The following is a 21,499-nucleotide window of genomic DNA, read 5'->3' on the forward strand; positions in this document are numbered from 1 at the left end:
TCACAACAGGATCAGGCTCAGGCTACATGTGCATCATCTGTGTACGATATGTCCTGTATCTCTAAGGGATACCGCATCAGTGATGAAAACCCCTCATCTAAAATTGATCAAAGTCCACGACAGAGTGATGCAGAGGTCGCCTTGGTGACTCTCTTCTTCACAGCGTCTCATCCTGACCTGCTGAGGCTGCTGCTTGTCATGCTGCTGTGTGCTCAGTGACGGCTCTGATGTGTTAAAGAAGGCCTGAAAAGACGGCTGCATTGTTCTCGTAGTGCGATGTAGATGTTGCAGAAGCTGTCAGGTGCCGTCTTTGTCTCCGGTGGTTTTGCATTAAATCGCTGCTACTCCTCTTCTATTATCATACAGTACCCACTCACTTTTTACCTGCTGCAGTGAATGCACAGGAGTTTTCCTCGGTGACATCAAAGCACAGACATACTGACAGTTAACACAGTGATTAAAACTGACTGATACACTTTGTACTGGAGCTCATATTCAGTGTAAACCGGCACTGTTAATGCATGTAGTCAGGTGCAGCCATACTGGGAAATGAGTGAAAAAAATAGCATTTCAGGAAAAGCCAAATTTTATTTTTCTTATCCAATACAAATAATCATGTCAAACACTATTTGTGTTAGATTCCTGAATGTCCTTCAAGGTAACCAGATTTTTATTAACAGGATTTCCAATTTATTTTCCAACCGGAGCTGACAGGGCAGGAATAACCTGGTCAACGCAGTAAGAGCTCTGTTGTGTGTTAAAGGGGCTATTTGGTGCTAAATAGTAATGTTAGCATCAACAGCTGTTTTCTTATCAGTCTCACCAAGAACCAATGTTGCAAGTTCAGCATCAAAATAATTGCTTTTACTCACCCAGAGCTGTCTCCTGTGGCAGAGAGCAACCTTTTTGTTTTTCCATTTTCTATTACTTCTCCTCCACATGTTGAAACGTCTTTGGGCAATAAACTGAGCCTCAAATTGCCATTGATGGCTTTTCCATCATTGTATGAATGTGTGTGTGTGTGTGTCTGTGTGTGTGTATTGCAGAGCGCTTTGAAAGGTTAACAGATTAAAAAATGTTCGCCAAGGAGCATTTCCTGATTGAGTGCCTGATCATGGCTCGATGCTGAAAGCTGTGTGTGTTTGTTAGCCTGGGTTTACCCATGCTGCCTTGCGCACAATTTTATTCGCTCTGCAAGTCAGCCTGGAAGCAGACTTTTTTTTCCTATAGCTGGCCACGCCAAGACCTGCCTTACTAGGCCTCTGATTGCGATGCCCTCTACTCTCCCGGTTGGGTTTAGGTATGAAGAAGGGAGTGGTTAAGGTTAGGGTAAGATGCAGGTAGGCTAGCCTTGCAGAGGTCAGCCAATCAGAGGCGGAGTAAGGCGGGTCTTGGTGTGGCCATGCTGGGAAAAAAAATATCACAGCCTGGAAACCATGGACCCAATTTTTCCCTAAACAAGAGAGCCAATCACAGAACGGGGCAGGGGGCAGCAAGACGGTGACAACACCGGAGCGACTTTGTTGATTGCTTGTCGATCCAACATGGCGGCAGCTGCTTTACCTTTCGATGCAGCAAGTAAGCGGAATGTTTGTGATAATATAAGTCTTAAATAGTTATATCTCCCGACAGCAATCACTGACATATAGTGTTTGGTCTGAAACACGGGTCTGTCAGTCACTCTGCTCTGCTGTAAGCCGAGGAGAAAACTTTCCTTGTATCCTACAACCTTTATCCAATGAGGAGAGAAAAGGGGCGGTCCTCTCTGTGTGTGCAGCCAAGGGATGCGCGTGAATGTGGTGACGTAGGGACGAGGGCGGGGACTGCTAACTCCATCTGCTGACAGGAAGTTATCCAAAACCACCGGATCGCTTACTTCTGCTTTAAGTAGTTTAGCAAGTTTATTTTGAAAAAAGAGCAACATTTAGCACTTTTTTCCTCATCGGATTTCTGTCGCTCTACATACGTCATCGGTATGATTGATACAATACGATATATTAGCTTGATAGACATTCGTAGCGATCAATAAACAGCTCTGGGCTTTCGTAAACCACGCCTCAAATATGAAAAAATGAACAGGTGGTTCCCAGACTGAATCTCAATCTACATTGAGATGAGGTCTGTTGTTAGCCAGGCTATGTGTTCATTGGTTTTTAAGGACTTACATGACCATGCTGTTAAAATGAATAATAAATAAATATAAAATTGTGATTTTCGGTTGATAGATTAATTTATCTTTTTTTCCCCCAGTTCCTGAGTAGTGTCAGAAAGCATTAGGCTGCATATTCCACTGACAGTCTCCTGCAGTAGTGTGGAAGGTCTATAGGCTAAGAAGCAAGTTCCCAGGATGAAAGAAGTCAGCAAAGCGCTCGGTACGGCTTGTTAGTTTTACTGCTTTGAGCTCACGGTAAGCACCGGAGGAGCCTCGGACGAATGAATCAACATTTTTTTATCAACACAGATTTCCTCTCATGTGGAGTGCGGAGGCTTGAACAGTCAGAGGACGGCGTTCAAAGAGACTTCAAAATCGACCTCACACCGAATAAAAGCGAAGGGAACAAAAAGAGGATTTTGGGGAAGTGAAGGGGACACGATTTTCTGACAGTGTCCTGAAGTTCCCCCCCATGCCTTTTGATGATGGAAGGAAACTGCTTTCTCTGCAGTTTCTTTGAAGCAAAGACCTAGATTCTAAATAGGTTATAATGGCCTGTTTTCCTTTGTTAAGTGCCTTCTGATAGCATTCTGATAGCAACATACAGTGCTACCTGCTGCAGTACACAGAGATTTTGTGTACATCATCAGACGTTGTGTGGTTTGCATCAATAGCAAAGGCTTGAGTTAATCCCACTGCTGCAGAGAAGCTGTAAACTGTTACTACAAGTGCTGAGTTCACTGCTCACCATTGAGAGTTATTTACAGAACTTGCCAATCAGTTGTAAATCGGGATAGCGGCCGCCCCTCGTACAAGATGTTACACATTACCCGCCAAAAAATGTCTTTCTGTTCGGCTTCCAAAACAGTTTCAGTGTGAATTTTATCACATTGTCAAACAGCAGCGTGCCGATCGGCGCCTCGTGCCCCCCGGCTGTGCACAGCTGTCAGTCAAAGCTGAGCTGAGCTGAGCGGTAATGCAGTGAAGAGCGATGGCAGATCTCTCTCCTCCCCGACTCCGTCTGAGAGCCTGAGGTGAGGAGAGGACTGACAGCGCCGGAATTGCGTATGCATTGTCTTCATGTTAGTAATCATCATTAAAGGGATTAAAAGGAGCACCCTAACCAGGAAAGACACACACACATACACACAGCTAATCATCACTGGAGACCTGATTGGTTTTATGCACTCACACACTCATAAAGAACACACTTGCACGCAAAAAATCATTTCCAAGTTCTTGTTGGGCTTTGTTTAATGAAGTTGTGCCAACATTGCTAATCACCTGTATCTCTACTTCTCTACTCCACTTGCATTGTTCATTTAAATCCCTATTAAGCTGCAGCACTTAAGTTTTGTGCAGGATGACAATATAACTCACACACAGCCATAAAGATATAATGTGTGTGAGTGTGTGTGTGTGTTGGCTGATGTGCGGGTGGCGCGGTGCATCTCCCACTGTGAAGGTAAGATTAGGGACAAATTAATCCTCCTCCAGCGGACCATAATCCTTTGCAGATAGATGGCAGCAGATGTTGTGCGTGATTGCCAGCCCGTACTGAGCATGTGTCGGGCTGTGCTTGCTGTTTATTGGACGCCTTGTGTGTAATCAAACTCTCACAATATTATAGAGCAGGGCTAATATTTACTGACTGCAGTGTATTTTGCTTTAGGTAACTTTCAGGCTTGACGTACTCTGGTGAGTCATCTCTGAGAGTCTTATAAAGGCAAGGTGTTTCATTTATTATGAGTGTTTGTCTCGCTCCATATAATGTGTCAAGTCATGCCAAAGCAACTGTATAATGTGTAGTGTGTAATGTCTCCATAATGAGGGTTCACTCGCCTCTGACTTTCAGTTTTTCCACCAAATAAACATTTAGAAGAATCTACATAAAAGTTTTAAAGGTCCCATATTTTACACTAAGTGTTTTATTTGAGTTGATCCATAAGAGGGTGTATTTGTGGTTTTAAGAACAAAAAACCATCTCCTCTCTCAGGCTTCTTTCGAGTTAAAGCAGCAACAGGTCATTAAGCCAATCAGGATACGCTCCTCTGATTGGCTGCATGTTTACTGAACGATTAAATAAGGAATATGGCAGATTCCATGTAAACAAAAATCCTGCCAAGTTGAATGCTGGGTGTACTGCAGGTGGGCGGGGCAAGGTATATGCTTTGCTGTGACATCACAAAGTCACAGAAGTCCGGCTCATTTTAAAGGGATAGTTCAACATTTTGGCAAATTGGCCCATTGGCATTCCGTTATTATCTCATAGCCTGGTGAATGTGCAGGTCACAACTTGTCCACCAGAGCGTTTTGGAGTTGTTGGATTGTGTATTTGATGAGTTTGATGAGGGAAACCAAGAAATCCCATTAGCCTCCGTACTGTAGCGTAGCTCTGAGCAGCTTGTGGCTCTGCTCCGCCGTTCTAAAAATAGCTTGCAGCGACAATTAAGGTATTGAACCTACTGCGACTACAGTAAAGGGATTATGGCAATGGTCCAATTTGCCAAGCTATCCCTTTAAGCCTGTGTTTCTGAACACAGGTTGTGTGCATTTTCTGTGGGAGCAGTTCGATACTGTCACACTATAGGGACTCCAGGGATCCAGAGATCCAGGAACCGGATGAATCCAGGGATGGTTCAGGAACACAGGAGGGGGTCGGAGGCAGCTGGGCCGGTCCTGGAGGCTGAGGAAAATCAGATTAGTCAAGGTTTACAACAGGTTTCAAAAGATACAGGCCTGGAACGAGACGGACTGTGTTGAGTCTCTGGCAGCGTGAAGAAGCAAAAGTCTGGCTTTTATATCTGAGGGTAACTGAAGATGACAAATTCCGGGAAAACACCAAAGTTGGGCTTTTATTTTCTGATCAGCATCACCTCTTTTGTTCTTGCTTTTCACTATTGGTTTATTGACCAGTCCAATCCAATCACATAATGATATAACCAGCTATAAATAAAGATGATGCTCGTAACACGAAGGACAGCAGATGCAGAATGTACAGTCCACAGTGCCTCCTGTTTATTCTGAGCTCTCTGATGTTTGTCTGTGTTCTTGATTTACAGCCTCGGTTTCCTACAGTCGTCTTGGCAGAGGCGGCTCAGGGTGTCACTGCTTTGTCCAGCAGACATTTCCTCTGATGTCTAAAGTGAATTATGAAATCAGTGCGTCTCTGACCTTCCCAGGCACAATGCGGCTTAATTTAGAGGAGGCGCGGCGTTCGGAGCATTAAGTTTTACTAGCCGGCACTTCAACTGTTCCCTTTCGCTGGATGAAAGAGGAGCCTGTTTGTTGAATTGAGCTGGAAGCCTCCCAGCTTCTCTCCACCTGCTTTTAAAAAGACTAATAAAGTTGTAATTGAAACATCTCGGAGCATTTTTCCGCAGCGGGATGATGGTAACAGGGAGGAGGAGGAGGCGAGGTGTCAATGTGACAGTATCCCCGTCTGAGGATGATGAAAGCGGAGTAAGGGAGCGGAGCAGAGAGCGCGCTTGTTTCTGTGCCGTGTGTATGTGTGTGTGTGTGGATATTTGGGCAGAACACACAGCATCTCTTACCTTGGGGGTACAGTACAGTACATAGCGGAGCCAGGGCTCTGGTGTTTGGGCTGGCTCAGAGCGATACAGCCAGAGGAGGGGGAGGAAGGTGAGGCGAGGCGATGAGGAGCGAGGAGTGAATGGAGGCCTCTCAATAACTCACAAGGGCAAGAAAGTGTTTTATACATTCCAATTCAAATTGTGAAGCAAAAAGAAAAGCTGAATAACTGAATAGATCTATACAGTATACATGTAGACTATATAAAGCTATGAAGACATGTATCATTATTTTGATGAATGAACAGAGTGGACAGTTGTCTGAACACATAAAGGAGGTGCTAAACCAGCTCCTGAAGTAAATACAATACATGGTAACACTTTATAATAAGTACACACTATTAAGCATTAGTTAAAGCAGAAGTAAGCGATCCGGTGGTTTTGGCTAACTTCCTGTCAGCAGATGGAGTTAGCAGTCCCCGCCCTCTTTCCTACGTCACCACATTCACGCGCATCCCTTGGCTGCACACACAGAGAGGACCGCCCCTTTATGCCTCATTGGATAAAGGTTGTAGGATACAAGGAAAGTTTTCTCCTCGGCTTACAGCAGAGCAGAGTGACTGACAGACCCGTGTTTCAGACCAAACACTCTATAGAAGTGATTGCTGTCGGAAGATAGAACTATTTAAGACTTATATTAACACAAATATTCCGCTTACTTCTGCTTTAAGAATGAATAAATCCTGAATTCATCATTTATAACACATAAATACTCATTAGTATGTCATTTATAAACACAGTTAAAAATGTTCTACTCATCATTGATAAGCACTAACTATAACTATATCTATAAACTACATACTAATGAGTATTCATGCGTTATAAATGAAGAATTCAGTGTTTATTTATGCTTAACTAATGCTTAATAGTGTTATTGTAAAGTTATTGTAAAGTAAGTACAGTAAGCTCTAAAAGACACAAACAATTAAACACCAGGTTAAATCTGCCACACTGACACATCACCATAAACAGTGTTATAGTCTCTCTTAGTTCCTGGATGTTACTCATTCAGTTTTTAACTATAACTATCAAGAAATGCTCATGTAGATGTTAATGAAATATTCTCGATCATGTCATTCTTAGTGGATCCATATGAAGTCTCTGACTGTGTCGGTTGTTTTCTTTCGAGCAGGTTGTGGTCGTGGATGTAGACCGTTTTATAGCTGCACTTTCCTCCTGTAGCCAGAAACAATGACTGAAACTCACTATAAAGCTCAGTAGGAGCTGATTCAGCTGGTGGTGATGGTTCTCTATAGACTTGTAACTACAGCAAAATGCACAAAATATCAATTAGAGTCACTTTAAACAAATGAATGCTAGTAAAAAACCTTTGGCTGGTCCAACATCAGTTCTTCATGATGTGTTTTTACACCATTTCTAAGTGCCTGCAGTAAAAGGAACCCACCAAGACTATAGCTGCAGGATTTGTACCTGCAAACCTGCACCACAGAGTCATGTTGAACACATTTTAAGAAAAGGGAAATGCATTAAAGTGGATGTGGTTTATCTGATAATATCCAAATCAAGTGCAATAGTCTCTATATAAAATAACTCATAGCTGCATGAAAGTGGATAAAGACACATAAATAACCTATAGGACCTACTGGCCTCTCAGATCTAAAGGTGTGATTGGTTTCAACAGCACAATTTTCTGCCTCTAACAGGTCAAACTCTTGTTGATTTGAAATTTGCCCTGGATGGCAGCAGCCTGTCTCTCACACGTGATCCCATCATGCTCCTGTGCAGAGGCGGCTTCTTGGTAGAACATTAAATGGAAACAGTGAAGAGAGAGACAACTGCAGAGAAGATCCAACCCCTCTTCTTTTGAAACACACGTTCACTAGACAGTAGGGACTGCAGCGAGCTATTAAAGATTAAAAAAAGGGAATAGAAGAGAACGTGTTTGAATTATCAGTTGGAGTGTCAACCTATTACGCGCCGCTACGGTGGCTTCTGCTTGTATTTCCCGCCCCCCTTTGCTGAAATGTTGGATTTTCTAGCTGCAGTTACTTTCTATTGAAGTCAAAGCACATTGCTGTTCAGTCTCTGCACCTGTGAGGAAAAGTATGGAGCTAATGATATTTGTTCATGAGCACACTATCATGTGTGTGTGTGTGTGTGTGTGTGTGTGTGTGTGTGTGTGTGTGTGTGTGTGTGTGTGTGTGTGTGTGTGTGTGTGTGTGTGTGTGTGTGTGTTTGTGTGTGTGTGTGTGTGTGTGTGTGCCAGCAGTTGCGCAATGTCAATACCTGTCAACACTGACGAAAGGAGAAACCCTCTACTTTCCCATGACCTTACCTGATTCCAGCCCCGATCGAGGAGCCCAGCCAGCTCCTGCAGGTGAGGGGATGGTGAAAGGTATTGGTTTCCATGGTTACTGCTCAGTTCCCACCGACTGGAGAGCCAGGTGTTGGCGGTGGCGGGGGACGTTGGGGGGTGACCTTATACGCTCTTGTCGGCTGAGTGGGCGTGAGTGCGTTTCTGGCGACAGAAGTTTAGGACGTCAGGACCCAGATCTGTCAACCTGATTTACACTGGCGTCCATTAAAGGGATAGTTCCCCCAAAATTGAAATTGAAATTTCATCTCATTATCTACTCACCCTCATGTCGACTAAGGGCTGGAAGAAGTTTCAGAGTCCTCCGTGGCTTCTCTGAGTTACAGGGGGTCTCGGCGTAGCAGTGCATTGCAAATGGATACCAACTGTCTTCCTAACAAAAAGACACACCAAAAAACATCCAAATACCTCCATGCTGCTCGTATGTAATGTCCGTCTTATATTGAAGCCCCGAAATGCAAAATTGTCCCGAAAAAAATTAAATACGTCTATTTTTCAAGCTTGTTTTGTAGCGGAAGCTTCTCGAAGCTCCTCTTCCTGGTCCGTCAAGTTGGACGAACTGGGAAGAGGACAGACCCTGGTTGGTCCAAATTTGACAAACCGGGAAGAGAAGCTTGAAATATAGACTTATTTAATTTTTTTCGGGACAATTTCGCATTTCGGGGCTTCAATACAAGACGGACATTACATACGAGCAGCATGGAGGTATTTGGATGTTTTTTGGTGTGTCTTTTTGTTACCAAGACAGTTGGTATCCATTTGCAACCGTTATATGGACATGCACTGCTACGCCGAGACCCCCTGTAACTCAGAGAAGCCACGGAGGACTCTGAAACTTCTCCCAGCCCTTAGTCGACATGAGGGTGAGTAGATAATGAGTGAAATTTCAATTTTGGGTGTCCTATGCCTTTAACACCAGTCTCTCCGTCATGGCAGTCACTGAATCCTCATTACCTGGAGCTCCACCTCAGGTCCGTGTCCACAGTAATCACCTCAGTTGTGCTGATTCAGCCTGCCGGGAGAGGACGTGTGCGCACGCGTGTCTGTGCTTCTCTGCATGAGCGAGCCTGGAAAGTAAATATTCCATGATTGTATTATTACACTGAGAGCGCCCGTCCTCTGAGGGCACAGTAATTGCGCGTATACGTCGTCCACAGTAGTACGGAGAACCAAACTGCATTATTAAAGACCAGCTACAGCAACAAGGTTATCAATTGTGTGTATATGTGTGTGTGTGTGTGAAGTGTAAAGGCATCCCTTCCCTCTCTCTATCCTCCCCTTGCTGTTTGAAGGTCACGGCTGTCTGTTGGGGCTCATTACACTAACAAGCGCTCAGCTCGCTCCCCGGGGCTCTGTCAGTGGATCTGCTCTGGGCCAATAGAGGGATTACAGTTCACATACAGGGATACAGGGGTGTATCTGTGGTCAGCGGCAGCCTCAGCAGACTCCATTCTTCAATTTTTAACCAGCATTTAAAAAAAAAAAATAAAAAAAAATCAACAGCCCGCTGAGAAGCACGAATCCTCTTCTCCGCTTTGATGTTCCTCTGATGTGCGAGATGAGGATGAGAGTAAGCGCAGGCGAAGACGAATCCTTTGACCGCTGCAGAAAAAGCATCTACAATACAATACATCAGCAGTAACAGATGAAAATCCAGAGAATCACAGTCAAACATCCTCATCATGCTGATTTATGGATTTGCAGTCACCAGATTTGTACATCTATACACAGTCGCAGCTGTAAATGTGGATGCTGCATTATCGGCTTTACGGGGCAGATGTGCAAATTGGCACCTTGTGCTGCTCCCTCTGCACAACGTAGGGGAACTGGTAGAGATCTGAATATTTAGCATTTGTTGTGCCTCCTGTGACAGTCACAGCTGGAGGCATTGTTTTCCAGCTTTTCTGGCACCACTTCATTACCTCTGGCATAAACATTCACTTGGACCCGAGGATGAACTGATTAGAGTTTGGTTTTAAGAAAGGTCAAAGGTCAATTTAAAGGGATAGTTCAACATTTTGGCAAATTGGCCCATTGCCATAATCGCTATAGTCTTAGCAGTAAGTTCGTTACCTTTAATTGTCGGTGCAAGCTATTTTTAGAACGGCGGAGCAGAGCTGTGAGCTGCTCAGAGCTACACTACGGAGGCTAAGGGAATTTCTTGGTTTCCCTCATCAAACTCATCAAATACACAATCCAACAACTCCAAAACGCTCTGGTGGACAAGTTGTGAGCTGCACATTCACCACACTATGAGATAGTAATGGAACGTTACGAGACGGAGCTGTTTTAGAGGTAAATTCATGCAAAACCGCGGATGCGTTCAGGGACAGTTTTTCAGCAAGCAGACTCTGTATTTACCCTGTATTTACCTCGAAAACGGCTCAGTTTCGTAACGTTCCATTATTATCTCATAGCGTGGTGAATGTGCAGGTCACAACTTGTCCACGAAAGCGTTTTGGAGTTTTGGGATTGTGTATTTGATGAGTTTGATGAGGGAAACCAAGAAATTCCTTTAGCCTCCATAGCATAGCTCTGAGCAGCCTGCTGCTCTGCTCCGCTGTTTAAATAGCTTGCACCGACAATTAAAGGTAACGCACCTACTGCTATGACTATAGCAATTATGGCAATGGGCCAATTTTCCAAAATGTTGAACTATCCCTTTAAGCTAACATTTTTGGCCATATGTCAAGAATTTATATGCTTAGTCTGACATAAACTAATAATTAAACCAAAGTAAAAAGGAATAATGACATTTGATATCCAAATGGTCAATGTTGCTGTGTCTCTGATGTTCAGGTGACCATCAAGACCCTGTCTCAGTAATACAAGGGGAAATCGTGACTGTGTTTCCTGCAGCTTCATTTAAACACAGAGGGAAACAACCACGACTTGCTAATTCTAGTTTGCATTTTCTTTTGTTCATTTGGCATATCTTTTGTGTTTTGGATGCTTTGTAGTCATCTACGTCACTTTACTCTCTTTGTGATCTCTTTTTTGTATCGTTCGGTGGCTTTGTGTCTCTTTGTGGTGAGTTTTGTTTCTTTTTGACACATCTAGCGTGTTACAGAGCAACAGGGTTCCCAGGGTCCTGACCGAGCGAGCGTCCATGTGAGACCAGTTTGCAGTGAGAATATGTTGGAAATGCTGATGAAAGAAACGCTTGATAAAAGAGTGAATTCAGCGACAGACTCATGTGGAGCAGAAAGCTTGGAGGGATGTCATTAGACCCTTCAATAATTCATAGGGTCGTGTAGCCTTTAGTAAATGATTACAGAATTATCACAAAGGTGAAGGTGCCGGGTCAGAGCCCTCTCCATGGTTGATGAAAAATACTCTGTTTTAAAATAATCACATTAGGCTTAAAAAAAAAAGTTTCTTAACTGTAGAACGTACAAACCCTCAATTCACAGAGAAAACATCAAAGACATAATGTCTGTGACCTAAAAGCGAGCTGTGGCCCTGCCCGAAAGCAGCTATTATTTCCATCACTGTTCATCTGTTGGTTATTTTCTTAGCCTAGAAAATAACCAGCCTAGAAAATTATTCATCATGATTTCCCAAAGCCCAAGTTAACATCTTTCAAATGAGCTGTTCTGTCCGACCATCAGTCCAAGGTCCTCAATTTACAATGATATAATAGAAAAATCATCACCGCTTAAATGTCCTTTTTAATTATTTCCTGCTCATTGACTGATCAATGAGACAGACACAGCTGCACATCAGCGACTACGACAACACATTTATGATTTATACTGTTCATGTTGTGGTATCATCTTGATTGCTTGGGCTGTGAATCCAAACAAGCAGTGTAACTGATGGAAAATGGATCCAGATGTATGAATATGCATCATCTGTGTGTTGGTGCCATCTTCTCCCCCCGACGGCACTAACACATGTTCATCCATGAACATGAGGCAGATGACGTGTGGAATAAGCCGACATTAAATCCTTGGCTGTCTTCTGAGTGGTTCGTTTTCTTGCTTGTCCCTCCTGTGCTGTCCTTCAGCACTTTTCCATCCCGAGTAATTGGAGAGAGTGTGTTGGCGGGGCACTGTTGCGCTGGCTGCTCCCACTGAGCCTCTGCCAGCAGCTACTGCTCTGTATCGAGTTCTGTAAAGAGCTGAGATCCAGCCAAACAAACGCTGAACTGTGGCTTTGCCCTTGGCGTATAGTCACCGCTCTCATTATTTATCCCTTTAGCTCTCTGCCTCCTATACTCCCAGCAGTTGGTCATTTGAAGCCATCATTCCCAAAGTAGCATCCTGTAGGAGGTGTCCAGAGGGGGTGGGGGGGGGGGGTCCACAACTGAAGAGTAGCAGCAGCAGCAGCAGCATCTCACTCTTGCATCAGTCATAAGAATTTACTACAGTGAAAGAGAGACATTGTGGATTACAGGGCTTTTAAAGAAAGATGGGAGTGGCACAGTGGCGCAGTGGTTTGCACTGGTGCCGAACATCAAGACGGTTCTTCCTGTGGGCTCTCTCCGGCTTCCTCCCACAGTCCAAAGACATGCATGTTAGGATAATTGGCGACTCTTAAGTGTGAATGTGAGTTGGCCCTGTGATAGACTGCTGTTCTGTCAAGTACCCCGCCCTCGCCCACTGACGGCTGGGATCTGGCAACCCTCTGCAGACGAGCGGTATGCTGCAGCTGATGGATGGATTACAGAAAGAAAACTAACTCTTTGTTGAATGAGCGATGGGTGACAAACCCCTAATGAAATTGACAGGTGCTAGTGCAGCTGGGTTTCAGTGAATCTGCATAAGTTTTGTTAATCGTTTTGTTTCGTCCAGGCGGAAATGGCATTTTCAGGAGGTGAAAACAGCAATATTTTGGAACCGGGTGTCCCTTAATCCTGTTGTTCTCTTCCTGCATCCTTCCGTCTTTCCACAATCATTTTTCCATTCCTTCCCTCCTTCCTTCCTTCCTCCCATCTTTCCTTTCGCCCATCCTTCTGCTTCCTTCCTTGACCTAATCTGTTCCTTCCCTCCATTTTTCTTTCCTTCCTTTTTCCCTTCCTTCGTTCCCTTCATCTTTACTTCTTCTTCCTTCCTCTTTTGATCTAATTGGTCCAATCTGTTGCCTCCCTCCATCTTTCTTTCTTTCCTTCCTTTCCCCTTCCTTCTTTCCACAATCCTTTTTCCCTTCTTTCCTTCATGCTTCCTGCCTTCCTTCCTTCTTTCCCTTCGTCCTTCCTGCCTTCCCTCCTTCCTTCCTTCCTTTTTTCCCTTTGTCCTTCCTTCTTTCCACAATCCTTTTTCCCTTCCTTCCTTCCTTCCTTCCTTCGTGCTTCCTGCCTTCCTTCCTTCTTTCCCTTCGTCCTTCCTGCCTTCCCTCCTTCCTTCCTTCCGCACTGACACGACTCCCAGACAACATCTTATAATGTTTGGAGTGGGGAAGCTTTCCGTCTTCTTCTATGGTTTTAGTGTATGTATAGCAGCGTTACAGCGCCACACAGGCCTGACGTGTGTACTACAGCGTTTTGAGTTGCTTTGATTGGATCCATGTTTACATGGTTGTTCATCATTTCTTGAAATGATGACGTGTTTACGGAAAACTTTTTCAAAACAAACAAGAAAAAGATTGTTGTGGGTGAAGCTATGTTTCCGTCTGGACACAGCCATAGGATAATTATATGGAAATCTGCTAAAAAGAAACTGGAAAAGCTAAATGAAAATCCTTCATTACTGTGATTGGACGCATTTGGAATCTTTGTCCATGTATCCTCACAGTCTCCAGGATGTCCAAATGAAAAAGGTCTCTGCCAAATGTGGTTTCTTGCCAGGAGCAGGTGTTTCTTCTTTACTTAGTGATGAGACAGCCCAGAGTGTAGCTGGTAATCATGTTTACTTCAGTAGAAGGAAAGACAGATGGAAACAACATTTAACATTGGTATTTTCTTTACTGCTGTTGGAGTAAAGGAATGAAATTTAAAATTTTAACTTGCAAGTCTTTAAGTAAACAGATGTTCATGCTAATGTTGGCTATGAAGCAATAGCAAAACTTACTAATAGGACGTTTAAAGTGAGTTAAAAGAGACATATTCTGCCCCCTTTCTACAAATTAAAATAGTTCCCAAGTGTCTTAAAGACATGTCTGTGACATGCTGTGGTCAAAATACTCCACAGATCAAACATCACAGCTCTTTTCATCCTCTCTAAACAGCCCTGTTCAGAATGGCTGGTTTTAGTGCCTGTCGCTTTAAATGCAAATGAACCACTGCTTGCCCCACCTCACCGCTTCTACCAGTACCAGGTAGGGGTGGTATTATGCAAATTTGAAACCTAGTTACATCACAGGAAGACAACTGGGGGAACAGCTCATAACCTAGCGAGTCTATTACTGATTTTTTTGTCAATTCGCACATTTTCGGGGCCGGAAGGCAAGACAAACACCCATATGTTAAAGAGCCTTCAGAAAGGGATATTTCCATAATATGTCCCCTTTAAAGTAAAGCTATGTAACTAACAGACTAAGTCAAATCCAGCCTGACTTACTCTGGTATAACCAGATGGGCACGGTGGCTCATGTTTGTTACTTTAGCTAGACGCTGCTGTTCAAATGTCTCCTTTCCATTTGTGTACGGATACACTACGTTTCAGCATGTCACAGATAAACAGTTGAGTGGCTCTATTGCGAAGGTAAGATAAGATGAAAACACACTGTACCTCACCACGAGACGAAGCTCAGCTACGCATTACACGGGCTTGTGCATCAATCGAGCTGATTTGTCAAAGCAGCTCCCGTCGAGGTGGTTTGGAAATGGAAAAATAAAGACGCACATAAACACACCACACACGAGTAGAAGAGTAACAGCCACACGAGTGTATCCGAGTGACTGAGATAACATCTCCCGCATAAACTTTACTTTGTCGCGGATGTGGGAGAAGCTATTAAGCCTTCATGTTTTAAAAATGAACTACACAAAGAGTAATAACTCTTCTTGTTTGCACTTTGAGATTTCAAGTCAAACTTTTACAAGCGGCTCTTTCCTAGCGTTGGGTTTGTGATGGGACCAGCTCCCAGCAGGGTTCAGGAGGCAGACGCCCTCTCTGCATTTAACATCAGGCTTCAAACTTTCTCCTTGATGAAGCCTGTAGTTGGTTCAGACGAGCCCTGAACCACCCCTGAGTTATACTGCTACAGGCCTACACAACTCCCATGATGTACTGTGCACTTCTCTCTTCCTCTAGCTCTCTCTCTCTTTCTCTGTCTCCCCATGCATTTAAATCATACAACTGCATTAACTTTATGTCTTCTCGCTTCTGTAGTTTGAGCTTCTCCTCCCTGTCCTGTCCTCATTCTGCAGGTTTCTCTGACTCGGGGAGCTTGTAATTTTTATTATTAATCGGTGCTATAATTTCCATTGTTATGGTCTCTCTTTCTTTTTCTTTTTTTTTTTGATCAGGTTGCATTTTTGAAATGTCCTCAGATCTTGGGGCAATCTGATATTCGCCAAGCTGTGTACAAATTCCTTAAGCTGTGCGTCCTTGCTCTCTGCGCCAGTATTTCCTCTCCCTCCTCGCCATCGAATCCAATAAAAGCGCCAACAAAAGTGACTTTAAAAGTGCTCAGTTCTAACTGTCGCCTCTTCTGTTTTGCAGTCATGCGGAGGAACCCGTTCATGGTGGAAGGCTGCTGTAGGAAAGGCTCCCGTAACGCCCTGCAGGAGCTCTACAACCCCACACAGGTAAGAAGCTAATGTGCCAACACAACTGCAACTGCACTCTCTTTATTTCCCGCTCCCTCCTTCTTGTTGGGGTCAGCCCTATGTTCCCACAGTCCAATGATCCCACAGCCATATGTTCCCTCATTTCTAAGATTTTTTTTTTCACTGAAAATTTTTGAAAATTAGGCCCTATGTTCCCACAGTCCTATGTTGCCTCATTTCTAAGATGTTTCTTATTTCTAAGACTTTTCTCAAAATGAAACTCTAAGTCAAGTCATTTTTATTTTTATACAGCATTTAAAGGGATGATTCAGAGTAATTTCAAACTAGGGTCCTTTGCACCATGACCTCGAGCCAAAACAAAGCTTGTTTTCCCTTGCTTGAACGGTGGTCGAGTTACCGCTATTAACCGAATGGTGCTAACGTTACCAAGCGGCTATCTTAAATTACCCCACTAATAATGTCCGGAATTACTGGTGTACTTACTGTACAAACTTTCTAATGCTTTGTTTACTACTACTAACACTATTTGTATTACTGTAGAAGTTTGTTGTCTAAGTTACACTAACTCATGGAGGTGAGTTTAATTTCGGTATAAGGGTTCGTCACTCAACGCTATGCTGGAGTAGCGTTGTTGGAAGGGGTCAGCCCCCAGAGCCCTATGTTCCCAGATTTAGCTAAAAGCTACATTACATTTGTAGTCAACCGCTACTGCATAATAGGTTCGGTGTAATTGACTACCAAATTGGGAGAAATGTTATAAAGGAAATGTGGGAACATAGGGCCTAATTTTGGAAAGAAAAAAAAAACCTTAGAAATGAGGGAACATAAGACTGAGGGAACATAGGGCTGTGGGACCAAAGGGCTGAGGGAACATAGGGCTGAGGGAACATAGGGCTGAGGGAACATACTTGACTGGCATCTGTTCCTATTTGTGCTGCCCCCACCCACCCAGCCACCCAGCCAGCTGTCAGAGGTCAGACCCAACAAGAACCTCAGAGGCTCTGACCCCAGCTGGCATCAGTTGAGCAGTAGTTTTATATGTCTGCCTGTGCACAAGCCTGTTTTTTGGCTTCTCTGTTTTTCTCAGCTCTCTTAATCCTAAACAGGGATTGTTGCCCCGTCTCCGCGGACCAAAGTACGTGTCAGCGTGTAAATGTCAACCTCGTAGTGACAGCGGTGACTGTCCCGGCTCCAGAGGACAGCATTAGCATAATGACAGTCCATCTTGTGTCATCGTCGGGGAACATTACAGGCCCCAGGTGATAAAACCGTCCCCGGTCTTTCAGGAGCGAGAGCAAGGGACAACAACAAGGGACAGGAAAACGAGGGAGTTTTCAGTCTGCAAACTTACAGCAGCTCTTTCAAGGGCAGACAGGAGAGAACAAAGAGCTAAAATAAAGTGTAAAGCATCAGCGCTGTGCTAGTATTCATCACTTGTCTCCGTAAAGAACACGACAGTTGTTGTTCCGTCATTGTCTGTTCCACTTTCACTTCATTTAGCATTTTACAGTTTAGGTGTAAAGAGTCTTACGAGGTGGCAGCCGCCTGACAGGGAGACACCTGATGTTGCTACGTGGTTACCTGCATGAAATTACAGCATTACATGGGTTTCAGTTTTAATGACTCGTCTTGGGAGGACAGTGGGATGAAATGGCTGCGATGACAAATATCTATTAGCAGGAGATTCTCTGTTAACGGTCCCTATTAAAGCTTCACAAGGCAAGGATATAAAGTCAAAAGAGATCCATGTTCGCAAGGTTACAACTCATAATGGGTCTCATTCATGAAACATGAGTAAATCTATGTGTAGATTTGCACATAAAAGCTCACTCTACTAAAACTCTACTCCGGATTCATGAACGGTGCGGGAAACTCAGATTTGATCGTAAACACGTGTGTAAGATGATGAATGCCAACCCATCATAAACTAACAACACGCCCCCGGTGATCAGCAATTAGCATAGATCTCCATACATGAATAGCCATATAAGGAGATCCTGACCACCATATTAGGAGGTAGGTGAATCCTGCTCACCTGCGGCCATGACGCAAACGAGGAAAGAGGGAGAGAGAGAAAAAAAGAGAGATCACGGATCGAAGTCATTTTGGGTGAAGTGGAGTCAAGAAAAAATATTTAATTCTCTTCTGTAGTAGCGGTGTGACTGGGACAGGTCAAAGGCTGGAGGGAAGTAACAGATTTAGTGAATTAAGTAGGCCTATCCTTGGTTGATTAAAGAACCGTTTAAGAAGTAAAGTCAGAATAGTTCGATATGAAACATGAAAAAAAAATAAAAATACACACAACTACATAGCTACAGCAGTGACGGGAAGGGGAGACTCTTCACAGTCTCAGCTGTAGAGGAGCATGGTTGTATCAACACATGAAGTTATATAGGCAGGTTATATTGTTACAGAAGCACCAGCCGTCTGTCACAGCTCCATCCAAACCGGTGCTGACTGCGCTGCTGCGCAGGGTGGAGTGTGCGCCCACCGAGCGTACATGTATACTGTAGCAACACAAAAAAGTTTTTTCCGGTTTTATATCAGATTATTATCATCATTAGATGGAGCCTTGACGTGTTTGTGCGTGTCCGATCCCTAAAACGTCTCTCTCTCCAAATATTTCTAATTGTTTGTCATGTTTAAATTACGTGTTTCAAAGGCGTCGGCGTATTTTGAACATGAGAGAGAGTAATACGGATTAAAATTGTAATTTTCAACAGTGACAAGCAGTATTTATTTGCATTCCTACATTTACACAAGCGCTACACACAGTCCGGAGCAGGTGTAGATTTAGTGAGTAGCTACGAAAAAATCAGCACTACTAAAAGATTGATGAATGCGGAAATCCACGTAAATTTGCGCTGCTCAGGGTTTACACACAAATCCGTGCTGCTCACGTTTCATGAATGAGACCCAATGTGTGGGAAAAGCTTCCCATCAACGGTAAATGTAGCTGAGTGATTTCTTAAGGGTTATCCATCAGCTTTAGGAACTATGCCGGTGATTTAGCATTGCTGAGCCCTTCAGTTACAAATCTGACCACAGTCCAATGCTTCCTACCCTCCAGTCAGATATATAGAGAGCTAAACGTAAGGTCTCTAAGTCGTTTATTGAGCTATATTGTCAGGAATTCAGCCGTAGCATAGATTATCATTTCAGCCTCTAGAAAAATGCGGTTGATTTGTGCAGTAAACATGTGATTGTGGTCCATTCATACTCAGTGTAGTGCAGCTATTCAACAGATTGAAGGTGTTTAAGGTCAGGGACACACTGGATGTGTTATCAATGGGGAAACATGGTTTTCACTTAATTGGATATGTACTGTAAATAGGTGGGAACAACACTGCCTGTGAGACACGCTCATGAGACAGAGATTCAGCCTCTTGCCTGTTCTTCATGCATGACACATGGTCCTCTCTGCAGAGACAGAAGACCTGTTGAGAGAAGCACATAAACCTGATACCTTAGTTGTATTTGTCCATGAAAAAGCATGTGGAGAATGGCATTTAATTTCTGTCAAATATGATTCATAAATTAATCAATTATGAAAAGAAATTCAACACTCCAGCTGCAAACGGGGCCTGAGTTGGCAGTAACAGCAATGCTGAGTGTGAACACACACGTGTGCTCACACAGCAGCTCAGTCATTGCATCCGCCAGCTCGTGAAACACAGGCTGCGTGCTCCCAGCGTAAAAACATTGACTCAGAGTGTCCTCAGGAAGCAGACAGCTGGTTGGCCGACTGGGGTGTGGGCTGGAGGCCGGCCAACCGGGATGACAGACTGATGTTGCAAAGAGCAACAAAAGGCTTATGGGATTGTGAGGCAAACAAGGGTCAAGACCAGACAGAGTAAGAAGAGAGAAAATCACAGGCAGGACTCCAACGTTAAGCAAATAAAAGGTCAAACCGCAGGAGGACAGAAATAAAAACCAAAGATGTGGTTTGGGCCTGATTAGGGAACATGGTGCAGGTGGGGAGAGATGAGGTGGGGACAGGTGTGTGGAGGGGCGAGGCATGACCCCCGAAAAGTCTGAGGACATCTGGTGGATCAGTGGAGGAAGGTTCGAGCAGCAGTTTCAGATTCTAACACTTTATTTAAAGGGACAACAAGGAGTTTGTATTTGGTTATAAAAAAGTCTCACATTAATGTGGATGAATCTATGTTACCCACACTTGTTAATGGCTCCATTTTCGATAAATATATTGTTTTGTCTCTATCATTATTTGGTTATTTTAATTAATGGTGGAAATGCTGGGCGAGCCGACCAGCGTTTCCTTACTTTAAGTTTCGCGGACGCTGCCCGGCGAGTCATGATAATAACGACGCCGAATCGCCATTAATGGTCGGAACTACAGCGGTATCTGATCGTCTTCGACTTTAATTCTTGATGAATGAAAATATTCTTGGCAATACGTACGTCTTGCACCGGTCCAAGAATTTCACCGTGCGCACGGAGGCTCATGGTAAATGTAGTATGAAAACACTTCGCTTTCCAAAACTCCTCGTTGTCCCTTTAAAGGTGTTAGCTACAAGTTTAATTCCTCCCAGCCAGTAGGTGCGCCACTCACACTCGCCCACTCTCGCGCCAACCTTCGATACTGGTTGCCAAGTACGCCTATAGGGAGCGGCTAGTAGCTAAAGCTAAGCTAAAAATTAATCGTTTTGATGAAGAAGTTGTAGCTATTACCTTTAATTATCAATATTCACATTTCAAAAGTTCATCACACTGTATTTGCATGTAGTTTTGTTGTTGCTGTTATTTTTTGTAAAGGAACTTGTTACTATGGTGTTGAAATTAATCAGAAAGTAATATCTGGTAATAAAATACAGTGACGTAGAAATATAAAATGGTATGAACTGGGAATACAAGGACACTATTTGAGTAAATGCAATTTATTCTCTTTCCGTTCCGGTGATCTTTCAGGTTTCCTATGTGTCTGTGTCTCCTCCTCCACATACACTGTGGTTTTCCTTTTAAATAAATGATGTTCTTCAGTATAGACCTCCAAGTGTCCTTGAATGTATCAACAAGGAGAGTTTTTTAAAACCACTCCCTGCTTGCAATGATAATGTAAATTCAGACAAAAATAAAGCATATAGGCAAGTGGACTGAAGCCAGTGGAAGTTTCAAAGATCAATTTAACATAATAATAGTGTAAAGAGACTGAAAGATGATATAGACGATTTGTAGTTCATGAACTACATCGTTCAAGTCCACCCTCTTCCCAGAGTGGATGTATTGAGACATTGTAGAGGAAAAGCCTGGCAGCTCATACAGGAGCTGTTTGAGAGGCTGAAACAGCTGTGTGTGTGTGTGTGTATGTGTGTGTGAGTACATCAGTCTATCAGTGCTGTGGTTCAGAAGCCGAGGAGAAGAGCGAGACAGGAGGACAGTGGTGGAGGTGATGCTATCACAGTGATGGATTGGATAGTTTCTGCTGCTCTTCTATTCTGTCATCACTGTCCCCCTCGCTATCTATCACTTACTGTCCGCCTGCCTCTTTCTTCCACAGCTAACCCGGTCCTGTCTCTTTTCTCACACCTTCCAGCCCAGCCGCCCCCTTACTCCCTCCTCTTCCCCCTCCTCCGTCCTTTACTGTCTGGAGCTCGTGTCCTCTCTTCCTCACGTTCCCTCGGGCACCCTTTTTTTTATTTTTCTCAGGTGGCCATTTATCACTGCACACCTTTTAAAGGGATAGTTCACCCAAAATTGAAATTTCACTCATTATCTACTCACCCTCA

General features: G+C 43.7%; 1 protein-coding gene across 1 annotated transcript in view; it reads left to right on the top strand.

Annotated features, from left to right (window-relative positions):
• Positions 1–21,499, top strand: part of chst11 (carbohydrate (chondroitin 4) sulfotransferase 11) — a gene marked incomplete at its 3' end in the record, with an annotated part of 115,715 nt that overhangs the window by 68,710 nt on the left and 25,506 nt on the right. The window contains exon 2 of the mRNA XM_083999103.1: positions 15,685–15,770. Coding sequence (XP_083855229.1) covers positions 15,685–15,770 — 86 coding nt within the window. The remainder of the gene's footprint in view (positions 1–15,684; positions 15,771–21,499) is intronic.

The sequence above is a fragment of the Trachurus trachurus genome (genome assembly GCF_905171665.1).
Source record: "Trachurus trachurus genome assembly, chromosome: 23".
Taxonomy (NCBI): Eukaryota; Metazoa; Chordata; class Actinopteri; order Carangiformes; family Carangidae; genus Trachurus; species Trachurus trachurus.